The sequence below is a fragment of the Perkinsus marinus genome (genome assembly GCF_000006405.1).
Source record: "Perkinsus marinus ATCC 50983 genomic scaffold scf_1104296962020, whole genome shotgun sequence".
Classification (NCBI taxonomy): Eukaryota; Perkinsozoa; order Perkinsida; family Perkinsidae; genus Perkinsus; species Perkinsus marinus.
The window spans coordinates 1-4,297 of NW_003205606.1; the positions used below are offsets into that span (position 1 = coordinate 1).

Sequence of the window (4,297 nt, forward strand, 5' to 3'; positions counted from 1 at the left end):
GTGATAGGCATTGGCTGGCCGCCTAGCAGAAATCGGCTTCGAGCGAGCGAGAGAGAGTGGCTATACCATCAGTATTGCTATCACTCGGTTGAACTGTCCCAAGACTTGTTCATTTCGTTCCAATGAGTATTGGTGTTAAATGCGGCAAGAAGAATATGTGCCTAGCATGTACCGAAAGGAAGCAGACCGTTCCCACGAAGGTTTATATGGTCACTAATGAGACACCTTTGACGTAACGAACTAGAGGATGTATCAAGCACTCTATCGAAGTTGACAAAGCTCACATGAGTATTCATCAGCATCCCTAGGATCCAGTGAACACAAGGCTACGAGCATTTGCTGCCATTGGATATTCCTGTGAGTGATTCGTCTTTGAGTGAGAGGAGCTTTACTCTAACGAGAATCGATCGTCACGTTCAGTGACCATTCTTATACTCTCTTTCTACGGTTGACGCCGCTATGATATGGTAGCTCTGCTATTAGTGGTGCAACTCTGATGTTTTCTGTCTGTTTCGTGAGAGGTTGTGTTGGTGATGTTTATGGTTTTATGGTGTAGTTGTTCAAATTAGTTTTAGTGGGTTGATGTAGACTGGTCAAGATAGGAGTATGAGAAGAATAGCCGACTAATTCGTTCGTACGTTCTGTGCAGCGTAACAAAGAGAATACATGTGGCAGGAAACAGGACAGTATACTAGAATAGGCCAAGTCGACTGGAGACGTCTCTGTCGAGTATACCGATGATTAGTAGCTTGCACTAGTGGGTTAAGTACGTCACTTTGTTATAGGTCCTGAAGAACGGAAAAATATTTATTCGGTAAAAGCTTTCGTATCACATCTAACATTTTATCAGCAGCTTTGCCCGAAATTCAGATTATCCGAATCTAATGCTATATATTCGGCAACGTAATTCGCTGAACGTATTCATGACAAGGTAAGGTTTCAGGGAAGCCTCCCAAAGAGGACCCTCATGTAGTCTGACTACAGTAGTTACTCACGGGGATGTTATTGGTCAAAACATCAAAGCACGGAGTAACACAAGTGCCAATCTGGCGAGGAAACTAATCGCACAGTTAGAGTCGAACAATAGTTTTTCGACGGTTAGCTAGACCAGTAATAATTTTACATCAATACAACATTCTATTTTTCATTCAGCTGCAGCCATTTTCATGGATGCCATTGGCACTGCCGACTCTACCGATGGCTCTCTCCTAAGAGCCTCTTGTTGACGGACGTACAACATCACATGCGCGGCGCACAGAAACGCTAAGAATAGGGCTAAACTCGGACCCGAGCTGAAGCCTTTCTTAATCGAATCTGCAGAAACACACCTCATAGTAATAGTTCGATATACACTAGCACTCACTCATGACGATATGAAGTCCATTAGACCCATATGAGAATCCAATAAGATTAGCAGACATCAATAGTAGGATATTCATGGCAGCACCAAGAGCACATAGATACTTATACCTGAGTTATTTTACACAGTGATGCAACAACTTAGCTCTGTCTTCCTGACCATGGAGAATGCCTCAAAGGTATGGCCCAATCCTGCTTCTGAATAGTAAGGGATACAATTATCTCAGGTATCATCATTGCACAGACAGCCCATGCCCATTGGAGCATTTGTAGTTGTAGTTCATGCCACACCGCGACGAAGGTGAAGACAACCCAGATCTGCCAGTACGAAATTTGGCGTTACTACTGATGAGGTGTACTACATTTAGGAACTTGTACTTGGTACCTCCTAATGGTATGTAGATGTACCGGATAAGCCATTGGTTGTATGACCTGTGCCATGACCGCCAGAACTGTGTGCAACCTGCGAATGCCAGCCAAAGTCGAACAATCGAGTATGTGAGAATGGCGTACTGTAATTATTGAAGACGCATCGAGTCATGTTCTCTGGCGTTTCTACACCATCGCAAAGCGCCCAAAGTCGAAAGAAGCGCCAGATGATAACGAACTTCAGCCAAATGAAAAATAGCGACTAAGAATGCAACAGTTTCCTACGGAGAGATGTGCGCATGAGAAGACCTACGAAAAGTGACACGAATACGAGGTTGGGACCGGTCATATCGGCAAGGTTCTGAAACAACAACGAGGGAATACTCGGCATACATGAATTCGCACACCGACACACCTGAGCACTGTCGGAGCCTTTGGCTATTATATTAGCCCAACAGAAATGCTGATATAGAGACATCAATGTAAGACACAGAGCCCAACGAACAGCGTACACGACTATCTAATCACAGACACGTTCATATACAGTCACTGAGCTGTAGTACTACCTTTTTAATAGAATACGACTTTTGCGGTTGGTATACATATGTGACGAAAGAATTGAATGTTATTATAGGACCAGCAGCGTAGAGTGGTAGATAAAGAATATAGGCCTGATAAAACCGCACCGCTCAACGAATATGATGATGATCACCCTAATAGATCGCCCTTTGATACAATTCGTTTCATAATACACAGCCCATAATACTACCAAGTATAATACAGTAGAATGATAAAATCGTAAAGGGAGATTTGTTTTCACTCTAGTTTTGTAGCTACCACCATCAGGAGTAACAGGCTTGCTAACCTATAGCATACAACCTCGTCAACTATGCCTCACTATGAATACTACTTCTGTATTATCATCATCAGATTCCAGATCCTTCACTGCAGTTCCCAGAGGGGAGCTCGGCAGACTGCTGTCCCGTACCGCCCAGTAGAAGTCCATTGCGTATGATATCATCCGCAACATCACCATATTGTACACTATTTGCCATCGCTGTAATTGCCCCCATCTGAGGTGTGTTATCACCGTTAAGGCATCCTCTAGGGCGACCTACCCGTCTAGGAATGCGAGCCATGGAGCTATCGCGCTGAAATGAAACCCATCGAAGTATCGCACAGATACGAGGAAGCCCATGTTCACTGCCCACATGATGCCGGGAACCTGAATAAAGGGGCGAGCTTTCCTGAGTTAGTCTGGTGATAATATGTTGACCCAAAACTCATTCCTAAGTTTGATTATTCGCCTCTAGCTACTACCCATTTAAATTGTACTGAATCCTTCCCTGGCCGCAGCATGCGTTCAACCAAAACCTTATTAGATAGTAACGCTCCCATCAAGAACGCCGCGTATGCTCGATGAAGGTATACTGCAAAGCAAGTACTCATAACGAGCTGAAACGCGACGTATCCGCGAGGGCCCATGTAATACCGTATACACCTGTGAAAAAAATCGTCATTCATTTCAGGGAGCTCAACAGAGTACCTCGATGCGACGGTATGGAGGGTAGCGAACACTACGACTGATGACAGATTTAATCGGAACGAGTTCCACTGGTGGTCAGACCAATCGGCTAGACGCTCAGTAAAGGGCAGTGAACCTAGCAGAGCATGACCGTAGATTACTCCATTATCACTACTACCTGTATAAAGGGGCTTCAGTCGGCCCTCAGCCAAGAGCTCATCACCGAGCCTCCTTACGCTATCCATAGCATACAACAACGCGAGAGCGAGGTATGTTATGTAAATAGATATTTCGGTTTTAGACCATGTCAAAGGGGGATCCTTTGGACTATGCTTACGTAAAGATGACATTAGTAGACAATTCTGAGGAGTAATAACCATCCTCCGTATTCGTACCAGGTGCACTCCGGAGAGACAAGACGTTAATACAGCACCCTCCTGACGATGAAGCTGCATCCACTATACGAACTGTGGCTACTGTTTATCTTCGATGCATTTAAGCATCAGGCTCTTGAAAGGTGACCTCCGGGCTGCTGAATCGTTAGAAAGTATGTCTTAGCACAGATGCATCGCTAAGTATTGGGCGACACAGACCTTTGTTATCACATGCCCATCTCGCTGGTTATCAGTAATCTCATAAACGTCGTCAATTTCTACTCGACAACAGCCTCCCACGCTGCATCCTTTGAGTCTGCAGATGAGTAAGTGTCGCCGTCGCTAGCACGTGTGCACACGTGCGGTTCAGCGTGTCACTGGAGAGGCCGGTACGTCATGTATCAGCTCACAGAGATAATGAACCCCTCATTGACCGCCTATCGTAATGCTAGTGGTCGGCTGTACTATACCGAACTGGAAACTGAGCTTACCATCATATGAAATGATCTAATGCGTAGAATCCTGTTATACAATAGCATTGAAGTGTCACATGTCATAGTTCCTCGCTTTAGTCAGTGTTATTGATGAATTGATAAAAAATTAGTATACATTATATGATTCCATTTTATCGTAAACTCAGTAAACATATACACCTTTCAAAGGCCTATTT

The 4,297-nt window shown here is 44.4% G+C and overlaps 2 protein-coding genes across 2 annotated transcripts; one reads left to right on the plus strand and one right to left on the minus strand.

Annotated features, from left to right (window-relative positions):
• Positions 1-1,092: 1,092 nt before the first annotated feature.
• Positions 1,093-3,213, minus strand: Pmar_PMAR020930 (Glycerol uptake protein, putative; the record flags this gene model as incomplete). Its single annotated transcript, XM_002772148.1, has 12 exons — positions 1,093-1,314; positions 1,364-1,470; positions 1,520-1,677; positions 1,722-1,822; positions 1,873-1,990; positions 2,042-2,089; positions 2,144-2,248; positions 2,295-2,399; positions 2,549-2,593; positions 2,639-2,801; positions 2,847-2,953; positions 3,049-3,213. 12 exons carry the CDS (start codon positions 3,211-3,213, stop codon positions 1,145-1,147), a joined length of 1,392 nt encoding a protein of 463 aa, XP_002772194.1. The 3' UTR covers positions 1,093-1,144.
• Positions 3,214-3,399: 186 nt separating this feature from the next.
• On the plus strand, positions 3,400-3,622 carry Pmar_PMAR020931 (hypothetical protein; the record flags this gene model as incomplete). The annotated part of the gene is made up of 2 exons (XM_002772149.1): positions 3,400-3,522; positions 3,555-3,622. Coding segments are annotated over 2 exons (191 nt in total), but the record flags the coding sequence as incomplete, so codon positions are not given.
• Between the last annotated feature and the right edge of the window lie 675 nt (positions 3,623-4,297).